At 45.6% G+C, this 13077-nt stretch overlaps 1 protein-coding gene across 12 annotated transcripts in view; it reads left to right on the top strand.

Annotated features, from left to right (window-relative positions):
* The window catches only part of RALGPS1 (Ral GEF with PH domain and SH3 binding motif 1), a 306693-nt gene that overhangs the window by 99884 nt on the left and 193732 nt on the right, over positions 1–13077 (top strand). For all 12 annotated transcript variants that reach the window (XR_002732590.1, XM_023217125.1, XM_023217126.2 and 9 more), the window contains exon 5: positions 12482–12565. Coding sequence is in view for 11 of the 12 variants with exons in the window: in XM_023217125.1 (XP_023072893.1) it covers positions 12482–12565 (84 nt within the window). In the remaining variant the exon portion in view is untranslated. The remainder of the gene's footprint in view (positions 1–12481; positions 12566–13077) is intronic.

The following is a 13077-nucleotide window of genomic DNA, read 5'->3' as shown; positions in this document are numbered from 1 at the left end:
CCAGGGGTTCTGGGGCCTTAGGAGGCCCTCATGTTCGTTTTCCACAGCCCATGCTGCCTCCTCTCTTTCTCCATACACACAGCCCTTAGCAGGTATCTATTTCAAATTACCAAAGTGAGTTGCTCTCTAGTAAGAAAATGCAGATATCCCATGCAGTTACCAAACTTGATTCTAGTATAGAAGCTGCTTAAAGGTTTTGGGCCCTCTCTGCCATGCTCTCCTTCATGGCATCAGAGAAATACAGCCTACCAAACACTCCATATGAGGGTTTGGGGAGCCACCTCTGCCCAGTCCCTATGTTTTCCCATCCTGCGCAGGAAAAAAAAAAACAATTCCACTCTTTGCCTTCCCTTAAGGCTGGGACCTGGCCTCCCACCCCTGTCCTGTCTCACTGTTTCTCCTCCCACTCTTCCCCAGGCTCCTTCTGCTCCAGCCATGGGCTACCTTGCTGTTCTCAGATATCCCATGGTGTTCCTGACTCAGGGTTTTGACCTGTGCACTTCACTTCTTCTGCCTGGGACCCTCCTCCCCTAGATACCTGCAGAGCCTGCTCCCTCACCTCGTTCCTGTCTCTACTCCATGCCAGCTTATCAGACAGACCTGCTGAGGCTTCCCCTCCAAACATTCCTACCTTCATCCTCATTCATACTTTTTCACAGGATTTATCATCTGACTTATTACGATTTCTTTAAAATCTCTCTCCGTCTGTAGAAGGTAAGCACCGTGAAAGTAAGAGCATGTTTGTTCACTGCTGCATTTCCTAAAACATACTTTAATTTTGATGAATAAATGAATGTAGATGTGCTTTATAAACTGCCAATCACTGTTGTCTCTTCCTTTTTCTCTTCCTTTCTCCTTTATCCTTTCGTATCAACCCTTTCCCTTCTTCAAACACCATCATCATCATCATCATCATCATCATCATCATCATCATCACCGTCATCATCCAAGAAAGAACTAAAGATACCTCAGTCCACTGGCAGTTCCCAGAAGGCTTGGACCTAGGCAGTGTCTATTAGGACTGCAACCTTGAGAAATAAAGCAGGAAAGTCCCGTTGTCCTTTGTGGCCTTGAATTGTGGTAATTTATGTTCCTGTCTTTCACCGCTTTGAGCAGACATGAAGCTCAAAATGTGGTCTGACTCACCGTGGAACCTTTCCAGCAGTCCTGGCACTTAGATGGCTCTCTCTCCTTCCTTTCCCACTTGCCCTTAATCCCTTTATTCCTCCTCCTCCTCCTCCCTTCTTTTCTTCAATTTTTCTTCGTCTTTCCTCACTTCCTTGCTCTTTTTGTCTTTCTCTCCTTCCTGTTTTTCTTTCATGTTTCACTGCAGCTGGTCTTGTTCCAGGGAGGGCTTGCGACAGGGCCTAGCAGTGAGTTCCCCGCCAGCCGTGAGCTTTTCTGACTCCCTCAGTGTGAACACTCCCTCCCTCTGCTACCAGGGGACCTGTGTGCACTTGATTCTAGCCTTAACAGCTCTCCTGTAGGACAGGTGTGTTTTCCTAAGGTCCAGCTGGTCATGATTTTCACATGATTACTCCGTCAAAAAGTACAGAAACAGGGCTGGGCGCGGTGGCTCACGTCTGTAATCCCAGCACTTTGGGAGGCTGAGGTGGGCGGATCATCTGACGTCAGGATTTGGAGACTAGCCTGGCCAACATGGCAAAACCCCGTCTCTACTAAAAATACAAAAATTAGCCAGGCATGGTGGCGAGCGCCTGTGATCCCAGCTACTCAGGAAGCTGAGGCAGAAGAATTGCTTGAACCTGGGAGGCGGAGGTTGCAGTAAGCTGAGATCACACCACTGCCCTCCAGCCTGGGTGACAGAGCGAGACTCTGTGTCAAAAAAAAAAAAAAAAAAAAAGAAAAATACAGAAGCACCTAGTGGTCATGTGAAAACTGCTTGTTATTTATAAATGTTGACACTGATGGGTTATAAGCAGGTTATGATTTTATAAAAATTTGGCATATTTTAGAGTATTTACTCAACTTCAAATTTTAATTTTTATGAGGTTCACAATGTGTAATGTCATCTAAAAATTATTTTTTTCAAAGTAATCTTGTACATGATAATCGAATAGTACAGGAAGGCTGATGAAGGAAAACCTTCACCTCAGTTCCCTCCCCAAAGGTAAACTCTAAACCGTTTTTTCTACTGGTTACTTTTGGAATTTTATTTGGCACACCAAAGCCTGAACTTCTTGTTTCACCAGCTCTGTATGGTATCTTGTGACCACTCACTTCCTATGCTTTCCCTCCAGTTCTCTACTGCCCACCTTCTGTTGATTACACTTTCACATTGCCTAATTAATGAGCTTCACCAAACTCATCACACTTTTCCTTAGGTGAACTCTTAAAGCTGAAAACCATCAAACAACACTTATTATTACGGCTACGTAACTGTTCCACATAGTCAAGCCATGTACTATGCCAGGATTGTGTTTCATTCCCTGGTAACCCTGGGCCATTCAAAAGAGAATATGCCTCACAAGACCTGTAGATTTTTCTTTTCTTTTAATCCATTGATTGCTTGATACTGGGTATGTATTATATTTTGATTTCTGTTATATTTTTAATTGCTTTTATAGTTCCCCAGAGGCTTCCCTTCAGGAGCCCTTTGTCCTACTCCAATTTGAACTAGTTGTTCTCTAGTCTTTTGCACAGCTTTGGGACTTCCTTTGCAATTGTCTATGGTTGGACTCTCCTTTTTCTTTTTCTTAGTCATATTTATTGAGGTATAATTACATCCAGTAAAAATCACCCATTTTAGTGAACAGTTTGGTGATTTTGAAGAATGAGTGTTCTCATGTGGAGAGCTTGTCTGTCAACCCCAAAAGTTCTCTGTGCCCCTTTGTAGCCAGTTTGCCTCCTGTTCCCAGTCCTTGGCAACCAAGGATCTAATTTCTGTCTCTGTCATGTTTACCTTTTCCAGAATGTCATCTAAGTCAAATCGTAATACTTTCTTGTGTGAATTCTTTCACTTAGTATAAAACTGTTGACACTCATGTACGCTGATGTGTGTGTCACTCTCATTCCTGTTTTTATTGCTGAGTAGTATTGGATTATATGGCTGTACCATGATTTGTTCATCCCCTCACCAGCTGGTGGAAATCCAGGTTGTTTCTAGTCTAGGGAAATAGAGAATGAAGTTGCCATAAACATGCACATGCAAGTTTTTTGTAGACATATATTGGTATTGGGTAAATACCTACCCAGTGGGATTGCTGGGCCTACCAGTGGGATTGCTAGGGCAGTTGATAAGTGTGTGCCTAACTTGATGGGAAACTGCCCACCTGCTTTCCTAAATGGCTGTTCTGATCCTCCACAGCACCTGGTATTGTCACTCGTGTGTGCGTTTTGCTATGATTGAACTAGATGTGGTGTCCGTTGTCGTTTAGTTTGCATTTCCCTACTGACTAATGACATAGAGCACCTTCCCCTGTGTTTGCTTGCCATCCATGCATCCACCTGGTAAAGTGTCTTTTGTTTCCTTTTTTGGGGGGGACAGTCTTCGTTCTGTCATCCAGGCTGGAGTGTAGTGGTATGATCATGGCTCACTGCAGCCTCGAACTCCTAGGCTCAAGCAATCCTCCTGCCTCAGCCTCCTGAGTAGCTGAGACTATAGGCAAGCACCACCATGCCTGGCTAAGTGTTTTTTTTTTTTTTTTCTTCTAATTTTCTGTAGAGACAGGGTTGCACTATATTGCCCAGGCTGGTTTTAAACTCTTGGGCTCAAGCAATCCTCCTGCCTCTACCTCCCAGAGTGCTGGGATTACAGATGTGGTTTACTTTTTTTAAAAATTGGTATATTCTCTAGAGAGACAGAACTAATAGGATATATATACAAAGGGGAGTTTATTAAGTATTCACTCACATGATCACAGGGTCCCACAATAGGCTGTCTGCAAGCTGAGGAGCAAGGAGAGCCAGTCCGAGTCCCAAAACTGAAGAACTTGGAGTTTGATGTTTGAGGGCAGGAACCATCCAGCATGGGAGAAAGATGTAGACTGGGAGGGTAGGCCAGTCTAGTCTTTTCACATTTTTTCTGCCTGCTTTATATTTTAGCTGCATTGGCAGCTGATTAAATGGTGCCCACCCAGTTTAAGGGTGGGTCTGCCTTTCCCAGCCCACTGACTCAAATGTGAATCTCCTTTGGCAACACCCTCACAGACACACCCAGGATCAATACTTTGCATCCTTCAATCCAATCAAGTTGACACTCAGTATTAACCATCACAATTGGGTTGTTTGACTTCTTATTGTTGAGTTATAACAGTTCTTTATATTTTATATACAAGTCTTTTTTCTATCAGATATTTGTTTTACAAAATGTTTTTTCAGTCTGTTGCATTTCATTTTCTTAACAGTGTCTAAGTACATTAGAGGGTTTTTTCTAAGGTTTTGTCTCTGTTTCTTCCAAAGTCATTGTCATTTATTACCTTGGTTTTCCTTCCGTTCTGTTGGCTTAACTCATATGACTGGTGGCTTGTAGGTGTTGTGATTTTTTTCCCCTGGCTTTTCTCCTGAGGGGAGTCTGCCTGGGAGAGCCAAGTGGCCTGGGCAAGAAACAGCAGGTTGCCCGCACTGCAGGATGACAGGGTAGGGACTGGCACGCAGGGTGCAGTTTTCTGTCAGCAAAAGGAGGCGACCTTTATTCTGGGGGTTCCAGCATGGAAGCCTTTAATTCTCCCATCCTGCTTTTTGCCTGGAGGTGGATGCTAGCACGCAGCAGGTGGGGGTGCTGGCTGAGACAGTGTCCAGTACACTGACCTTTCATTTGTCCCCTGTTTATTGTTCCTTAATGACTCTGAGCCAGGAGCCTCTCTGAGGTCCCCCAAGGCAGCCTGTCTTCACCACCTCTGTAGCCCCTTCCTGGCATAGTCTAGCTTGAGACTTTCTGTTTTCATTTAATCAAAATCCGTGCTGATCTCCAGTAATGTGTTGAAATCTCTCATTTGATGAGGGTAGTAGTGCCATCCACTCCATTCTCATTCTGAGTTTAGGTTTATCTTTTACTTCTGTGCTTTGTCAGAGGGGTTTTGGGAGTGACGTTAGGCAAATGTGTATGTCAGGTATCATTTGAACATGCCACCCATTTTGAACTTAATATGGCACCAGTTGTAGGTGGTTTTGGGTTTGTCATAGACACAGATGATGGAATCAGCTTCTCGCTTTTGAAACCTGTTTTTAATAATGGACTAACTTTATTGTTCTCTCACATATTTGATTCATGGTCTCATTAAGGGTTATAGAAAAAGATGATATTTGATTGTGTTTACAGTGAAATATATACAAATACAAGCATTTATATTTTGTTAATAACTATTAGGATCTGCTGGAACTGCAGATTTTACCGAGGGGAGAACTAGTGGTATTGGATGTGACCCCCCACCCACCAGTGGATGGGGCTTCCCTGAAACAGACCAGATGAGTATTCTCCCCGATTAGCATATCCATAAACTATGGCGCATTTGCTGCCTAAAAGAACCAAGAAGCTGCTTTGCTTCCCTTAGCTTGCTTTGTAGTCTCAGATTGTTCTGAGTTCTCACTTTTCTGACACCATGTAGAGCGTGGGCTCTGGAATCAGACTGAGGTTTGAATCCCAGTTCCAGCACTTACTAGCCGTGTGACCTTAGACATGTGGCAATCTCTGAGTCTCATAGTCTTATCCATCAAGTGGTACCTATCTCATCGTCTTGTTTGTGGATTCAGTAAGTTACGGCATGTAAGTCCCCTAGCCCAGAGTCTAGCAGGCCATTTTAGCAGTCAGTAAACACTGATTCTATATATCCCTAAGTCTCCACCCCTGGAGGAGCTCCCTGTATGTCTGTGGACATTTTGACTCTTGATCCTACTATCCCTTTTGTCTTTTAAGCCCTGCCTGTGTTGCCAGAGGCACTGTGCCCTATTCTGGCCATGGCAGCCTGATTCCTGGGCTGGCCCTGACTCAGGTGTGGTGCTCTCAGAAACCTGCCCGGGTTCTGCTTTGGTCTGTTCCTTCATCTCACCCAGTTCTCCTCTAGGCTGGGAGCCTGCGGGAGCCCCGGCTGTGGCCTGCAGCTCTGTTCTGGCTATGGTGAGAATGGGCTCCCATCACTTCTACCATCCACTACCTGTGTGGTCTAGATAAATTAATTTACCTACTTGTTACATATTTTTTCATTTAGAAATTGGAGGTCAGAGCAGTCGTATCCACTGTGAGGGTTCTGTGAGGATAAAATGAGATGGTCTCTGTGGAGTGTGTAGCACACGTCCTGGCACAATGTAGGTGCTCAATAAATCTTGCTGGTGCTTCCTTCTGGCTAGGCCTTGGCTCTCATCCTGGCACCACTGGAGTCCTAGTGTCCAGGGACTGCTTTCCTGTGTGCCTCCTCCATCTGATTCCAGGGGCTCTCCTGGCCTGGATTTTTAACCCCTGCACCCACTGCTCAGCACTGCCTTTCCCTGTGAGCATTATTTAATTTAATAAGCACGTTAAAAAGTTAACAATGTGCCATTTTTTTCTAAGCACTTTGCAAATATCAGCCCATTTAATTCCTATAACCTACCTTACAAAGGAGGTGCTATTATTAATGCCATTTTTCAGATGCAGAAAGTCAGGCACTGAGAGTTTAAGTGACTTGTCCGGGGTCACACAGCCAGGGAATCAGCCCTGGTCCATGTAAGTCCTTAACTACTATATGCTGTGGCCTCTTTTTTGTGACCCTTGTGCCCTCAGAGCTCACTTCTGAGACCAGAGCCAGCCCCTCTGCCAGATCCCAGGTTGGGGAGCTTTCATGGAATTCAGTTACTCCTGCTTGGGCCTCTAGACCCCCGACTTTCACACGAGGAAGGTGTGGACATCATGCACCTTTGCTACTGCCACAGCAGTCAGTATATGTTGTCTCCAGGGTGAACTATAGATAGAGAAGAACGTAGACTCCTTGTGGGTGATAAGGCATGGAGGTCCCTGAAGGACATGCCAGCCACTCTTTTATTTGCCCATCTCCTTAGCCCATTCTTAACTCTGTCACAAGAGTCTAGGCCCTGAATGCCTTACTCCCCAGTCAGACCCACTCTGGTCAGGTCCCCAAAACTGGCACTGTCTCCCTGACTGTCTTACTGGGTCACCTATCTCCTAGGGTCACCTGTCTCCTAGGGTCACCGTCTCCTAGGGTCACCTGTCTCCTAGGGTCACCTATCTCCTAGGGTCACCCGTCTCCTAGGGTCACCCATTTCCTAGGGTCACCTATCTCCTAGGGTCACCCGTCTCCTAGGGTCACCCGTCTCCTAGGGTCACCTGTCTCCTAGGGTCACCTATCTCCTAGGGTCACCCGTCTCCTAGGGTCACCCGTCTCCTAGGGTCACCTATCTCCTAGGGTCAGCCATCTCCTAGGGTCGCCCGTCTTCTAGGGTGTTTTAGAACTCCTTTGGCTAGGTGTGTAATTGTCCCACCGGTTCTTCTGAAGATGATTTATAAAAGCAAATCTGGCAGGTCTTTCCTGTTTTTTTTTTTTTTTTTTTAATCCCCTTCCTGTGAAAGGGTGGGATGGGAAGAATGGGAGAAAAATGGAGGGAGGAGGAAGAAGAAAGCCATTGAGCACAGTGGTGATGTGCTGTTGTTGGCTGGTGCCAGCCTGGCAGTGGTCCTGAGTCTGTTGTAGGGACTCGCCCTTGAGGCAATGCGTTTTCCATGTGGACACGTTTGATGAATGTGATTTGGAGATGACTGCAGTGAGAGTTAGGCACACGTGGAAGGGCCATGTGCTGATGCCAGCTTCCTATGGCCTGATGGCCTAGATGCTGTGGGGGTCTTCAGAGAGGACTTGTCACCACTCCCCAGGTCTCCTCTTCCAAGGCCTTACCTGGTGGACTCCAGATACGGTCAGGGTTGGGCCTTTCTCAGCCCACCTCAAGGCATCTGACTCCCAGACCCCTAAGCACAAAACCGGCAGCTAGTGGAGTGAGCCTCATGGTGGTGTGGCCCAGAGCGGCTTTGCAGGGGCAGCTGAAACCAGTGTTGATTCTTGCTTTCACCTAGGAATGCTTACAGGTGGGGGTATTAAGACTAAGTTGTTTTTTGCACCGTTGGGGATTATTTCCACAGTGTCTTTGTGATAAACATTCTTCTTTGATTGTCAGAGTGAATGTCTAAATGAATTTTTTGTTGTAATGTGTTTTTTATTTAAGGCAGCCGGTCAGATACCCTTTTGGTTCTGGGCCCACTGATTTTCAGTTGTCTGTGGGATGCCAAAGAAGGTATGGCCAGGAGGTACCTGGCTATCCTGGATGGGAGCTCAGGAGAGAAACTTGGGCTGGACACAGACATGTAGTTGAAACCACAACAGTCGGTATGTGTGATCTTCTAGGGAGAAATATAGAAGAATGTAGAAGATGACCTTGGACAAGTTGAGGTGGAGATTGTGTCAGAAAAGAAAAGAGCAGCCGGAAAATAAGACTAAGAATGAGGGGCCCGAAAGGTGGGGAAACAACAGGAGAATGCAGTGAGCAGAGGCAAGACAGAGGACAACAAATACGGCCGGGGTCAAGAGCGGCCGGTGAAGGGGCACTGATTTCCTAGTTGGGAAGTTGTCTTAGGGGAAGGAACAGTTACAGGGGAGCAGAAGCAGGGAAGGCAGGTAGGAGAGGGGAATGAGTTTAAGTCGTTCTCTTGCGAGGGAGAAAAATAGCAGGAGCTGGAGGGGACGGGGTCTGCGAGAGGTGTTTTTTATTGTTATTAATATTAATTGGAGAAGCTTAATGCATGTTAAAATGCTAGCAGGAAGGAGAAATTGGAGAGGAAGAGGTGGAAGGTACAGGGATGACAGCATCAGAGTAAGGTCTCTAAGAAGGCAGAGGGATGGGATGGCACAGGAAGAGAGCGAAAGAAGCCCCTCTTTCATTAAAGCCAGAAGGAGGGAGAGGATGCAAGGATGTTTAAGTTTGGTGGCAGGAAGTTTTCCTCTCATAGTGTCTGTTTTTCCGTGATGAGCCTGAGGAACACCGTGGTGACAGGAGGAAGGTCTCAGCAGCACCTGGCAAAGGACTGCACAAGCTCTTAGTGCCCTCACATTCAGTCAGCTCAGCCACGAAGTCAGGGCCAGGGACCGCCTGGGCAAGATGTGGGCCTCAGCACCCATGGGAAGGGCTGTGCGACAGTCCCTGGGCAGCTCAGTGGCTCACTACAGACACAGAGCTACCAGGGCTGTACTGGGCTCATCCCAAACCCTGGTCTCCCTTCTAGAATTAGCCTTGTCTCCTCTGGTCAATTTTAACTAAATTACACTCAAATAAGTTCCACAGTGTGGACCTTTTTTAGGCATTAGTGACTGGAAGAGTTTTGTTCTATTACTTCACATTTTCCTAAACCCACTTAACACAGATGGAATCTCTTGTAATCCTGTAAGGCCAAACACAGAAGAGGAACTGCGCCAAAGCGGTAAGGCCCAGTACTTGTTTTAGCACAGATAGAATGGTCTTATTTCTTTTGACGCTGATAAATCTTCTGCGCTGAATTTGGGGGTTCTTCACACTGAGGAGTGCTCATGCTTCATTCATTCAACAGAGGCTGCTTGAGCATCTGCTCTCAGCCAGGCCCTATGCCCCGCATGTCACCTCCCTTGTCAGGCTCTGCCTTCTTCAGCCTCCATCACAATTCTATGGGGTTAGCTACAGCATCTTCCTATTTAGTACTGAAGGACCTGATGCCAAGAAAGGTGATTTGTCTGAAGTTTCCCAGGAAATAAGTGACAAGATCTGGGATTCAGAGTGAGATATTTGGCTCAAAATCCTTTACTCCTTGCATTTTATCAAAGTACTTCTCAAACATAATGTTTTACTCTGCTGATGTGTTAATTTTAAATATTACATGCATTCCAGTGCAAAAGGTTCCTTAGGAAATTGTCAAAACCCAATAACTCCACATAGAGTTTTTGAATTAGGGTCTTAGAAATGTTCAAACCAAGTAAATTTAGGGAAGATGTGTTAAGTACCAACTTTGATTCTTGCCTGCATGATATCAGCAAAATGAAAGAGAAATAATAATAGATTTTGTTAATAATTCAAGACAGTAAAGAGAGTATGGTGTGGGAAAAAGAAGACGTTTGGCATTCAAGCTGAGTCTGAGTACCGCCTTGTTGCTTAACAGCAAGGAGGTTGCTTAACCTCCCTGGGAAGAGGAAGGCAGGTGACCTTTATCAAGTACCTGTCACATGCTAGGTGCTTTGCATGTCTTAATCTCATTTAATTGTTATAATGAGCTTCACAGATAAGTATAGTATCATACCCACTTTAAGATGAGAAACTAGAAGTTCTGAGAAGATAAGCATCGTGTAGCTGGTGTATGGCCAGCCAGGATCTGACCCTAGGATCCACTCTTCTCCCTTTCCGGGTGTTGTCTGAAGTTATTACAGTGTGGAAATAAGACCACAGAGTCTGAATTAAATTCACGCATTCACCTTGCGTGCACGCGTGCGTGCAAACACACACGACTTCTGCTATTTATTCAAAAATTTAGGAAAAATACAAAGGGAGCAGTTATCGGCTAGAAATTGGGCAACAACCGTGCCTCAGTCCTGAAACATCAGTTTTATGAGTAGGGTTTTATATTTGATTATAAAACCTATACTTTTCCAGGACTGGCTTTGTGATCCACTGGGGAGAAAGGCCTTTGTCTTCACAAACAAACTTTAAAAGGGCAATAATAACATATATTTGCAAAGTGATTCAAGTATGTGTTTTAAAGAGAGGGAGATAGTACATGTAACTGAGGTAGGTCAAACATACATTTGAAACCGAACATAGGCCGGGTGCAGTGGCTCATGCCTGTAATCCCAGCCCTTTTGGAGGCCGAAGCAAGAGGATCACTTAAGGCCAGGAATTTGAGACCAGCCTGGGCAACACAATGAAACCCCCATCTCTACAAAAATAAAAATTAGAAAAATAAACCAAGTGCAAATATATGTCGTCAGAACAAGGAGAATCATAGTAAACAGCTGGAACTTCTACAACTTAAAGAGATTCATCTCTGCTTTTGAAAAGAAGTAGAGTCACAATATTCATCCAAGAGAAAAAAACCTCTTTATTAAAATGAGTGTGGCGAGAATTACATGAGATGACATAGGTGAGGTGCCCTGTCCAGCGCCTGCAATGTGAGGAATTCTTGCTAAATGGTAGCACCAGTGAATTTTGTTGTCATTGCTATTAACTTGAGTCTAAGTTGTGAGGGTGTGAAGGACATGGCAGGCTCCAGGTTATTTGTGTTCTCTTGTGTGGGTGACCTTAAGGACAGAAGTGAGGCACCAGGAGGAGGCGTCTCGGCCCCTGGCTGGTTCCTCTGTCTTCCCAAGTCAAGGGCATTCATCTTGTTACCAGGAGCTGCTGTTGCCTTTAGCCAGGCTCCCACCAGGCCCCTTTCTATGGCTGATTGTCAGGTCCTAAGGTGTGTTTGACAGGCGTGGACCTTCAGAAGTGACTGCTGGCAGCCAGTTTTGTCCTGGGCTGTTCCTACTGCTCCCCTCCCTGCTTTCCTAGGAGACCCCTGATCTATACCTCACTAAAGATCTTACAAAAACTCTAGATAAATGGCAAAAAACCAATGCTATTAGTAATACTGAGGCTTGGTAGGAATTAAAAGGCAATCTTGTAACTTGTAGGTGGAGAACTTCAGAATCTGCAGCCTTTGCTACCTTTCCTCCAATCTCTGTCAGGGCTCCACAAGGCACACACTGAGAATGCTGGGCATTTGGATGATGGCTTCTCCTTAGTCCTTTTTTGTAGCACCAAGTAATCCCATTAGATTGCTCCTATTGTGTCCAGCTTTCATCCCTTGGCTAAGAGCCAGGCTTACTGATAAATAAAATCTAGATAATTCAGTTCTTCAAATTATAATGCTAAACCTAGCCAAAAAAAAAAAAAAAAAAAAAGAGAGACAAGGCCCCCGAACAAGATATTAAAGGGGACCTTTCCTTCTGCATGCTTTTGGTTATATGAGGGATTGGAGGGGCCAACTACAGGACAGAATCTGAGGTCATACCAGAAGCTTCTTTGATTGCAGTGGGCTTGGACTGGGACTTTGCCTCACACCAGGAATGTATGATGTCATGTGGCCAGTGATAATGAAGCCCTGGCATCACAACTATGCGGGGTTGAGTTCTGCTGGTTAAAACATTTTTGTGCCCCCTCAGACAATTTGCATTGTAAGAAGGACTTCTGGTCTTAGAGAAGCTGGCAGAGTGGCAACGGATTTCTTTTAGCACAGAAATCCTAGGAAACATGGCCAGAGTTGTGGAGAAAAGTATTCCACTTATCCTCACTTCTGGTAGTCCCAGGCTGCACCATCACCTACAAACCCAGCCCTCCTCTCCCTCCTGGTAAAAGATGGGAACAGCCAAGGTGTCAGCTCCTTCCCACCTTCATGCATGCTTATGTTCCCATTTGATGCCCCTGGTGTATTTTGCATCCCAACTAGAATCACTGTTGAAATTCATTCTGTGCTTCCTAGGAACTAGCCAGCTGTGGATGGAGTAAGAAGGAGAAACACAGTCTTGCCCCTAATGTTGTGGCCTTTACCCGGAGGTTTAACCAGGTAAGCAACACCCCTTGCATGTGCCTATCCAGAGGGTAATCTGCTGCTGTCCCCTATAGGCTGCGCACCCCCCCAAGGCTGTCTCCCAGGCACCTGGCCCCAGATCCACCTTCTCTTCCTGAGTCCCCCACCTTTATCCAGTTTTGTGCCATTGTAGTCCATTTGCACAGATCAGGTGGAACTGAACATACCTTTCCTATGCTTAAATCACTTCAGTGACTTCCAGTTTCAGTTAAGCTAAGGTTCAAGTACCTTAATATGCTTTGCAGGGTTTGGCATGGTGGATCTCGCTTCTGTCCACCCCTCCAGCCTCATCTCTTTTCCATCCTCCTGGCCTTCCTTCTCTTACCTGATATACCTTATCTCTGTCCTGTCAGGCCCCCTGTGTACAGTCTTCACAGCCCAGAATCCTTCCTCCCTGTTGAGCTTCCAATCAGATCTCAGCCTGAATGTCATTTCTTTGGAGAGTCTTCCCTGAATCCCCAGCCTGTATGAGGTCACACATCCCCACA

Source organism: Piliocolobus tephrosceles, chromosome 14 (assembly GCF_002776525.5).
Source record: "Piliocolobus tephrosceles isolate RC106 chromosome 14, ASM277652v3, whole genome shotgun sequence".
NCBI lineage: Eukaryota > Metazoa > Chordata > Mammalia > Primates > Cercopithecidae > Piliocolobus > Piliocolobus tephrosceles.
Note: the sequence above shows the minus strand (reverse complement) of the source record. Positions and strands in the feature narration are given on the sequence as shown.